Raw genomic sequence first — 995 nt, forward strand, 5'->3', positions numbered from 1 at the left:
CGAAATCAGACTCCTCGGCGCCGCCCGCAGCGACAGGGGCCAAGGCCAAGATAGGTTCGTTCATCCTCAAGTCTGGCTCGTTCATCAGCACCCGTCGGTTCAGCACCCCGTCGGACAAGGTCATCGAGCCGGTCAACCCCAGCAGCGACGGCACCGCTGCCGACTCGGCCGGCAAGACGTCGGGCGCTGGCAGCTTGTCGTCGTCAAGCTCCAGCGGCGGCGGCAGCCAATCGGCGACGCCCGTCGTGTTGTGTGAGAAGGAGTCACCTTCTCACGGGCTGAGCTGCCCTCGGCGTGCGACGGAATTTTCCCGTCGGAGTCCGACGACAAAGAACACGTGTTTCCCCACCTGCTCCAATAAAACGGAGCACAGTGCACCACTGCACTCTGTCTCTTCTTCTACCCTCTCTCGTCCACACGTCCACACTCGCTCTGCTCAACACGTCGTCCCACCAGTGCCCGGAGCGACACCAGGACCGCAGCGGCGGGTGGTGCGGGACATGCTGGCGCCCATGCGCGAGAGCAAGCAGGACATCCCGGCCGTGGCACTCAGGCCGAGTGCGGCGAGCAAGAACTCGTCGACCACCACGACGGCCTCGTCGTCAGCGTCATCATCGGCCAGCACCACGCCCGTGGCCCAGCGGCGCAGCGAGAATAAGCGGCCGTCGGGCGGCGGCCAGCAGCACTCGCAGCCGCGGTATGCTGCGCACTCTCTTCCTCGTGCTTCTCCTTCTTCTCCTCGTGCTTCTCCTTCTTGCGCAGCATCGGAGGAGTCGAAGAAGGACAAGGAGAGCAGGGACGACAACAACAACAACAACAACAACAAAAAGAGCAAGGACAAGAAGAGCAAGGACAAGAAGAAGAGCAAGGACGAGAAGGCCAAGCAGTCCGGCGACGAGCGAGGAGCTGCGGAACGAGGATCGCCGTCGTACGAGAAGCTGTTCGAGGAGGTGGCCAAGCTCCAGGAATTGGAAGAGATCAAGAATAGCAGCAGT

The 995-nt window shown here is 62.3% G+C and overlaps 1 protein-coding gene across 1 annotated transcript in view; it reads left to right on the top strand.

Annotated features, from left to right (window-relative positions):
• Nucleotides 1-500: 500 nt before the first annotated feature.
• The window catches only part of ACA1_211740 (uncharacterized protein), a gene marked incomplete at both ends in the record, with an annotated part of 570 nt that continues 75 nt past the window's right edge, over nucleotides 501-995 (top strand). Inside the window, 2 exons of the mRNA XM_004336964.1 lie at nucleotides 501-720; nucleotides 763-993. Coding sequence (XP_004337012.1) covers nucleotides 501-720; nucleotides 763-993 — 451 coding nt within the window. The remainder of the gene's footprint in view (nucleotides 721-762; nucleotides 994-995) is intronic.

This window comes from Acanthamoeba castellanii, assembly GCF_000313135.1.
Source record: "Acanthamoeba castellanii str. Neff unplaced genomic scaffold scf7180000084758, whole genome shotgun sequence".
Taxonomy (NCBI): Eukaryota; Discosea; order Longamoebia; family Acanthamoebidae; genus Acanthamoeba; species Acanthamoeba castellanii.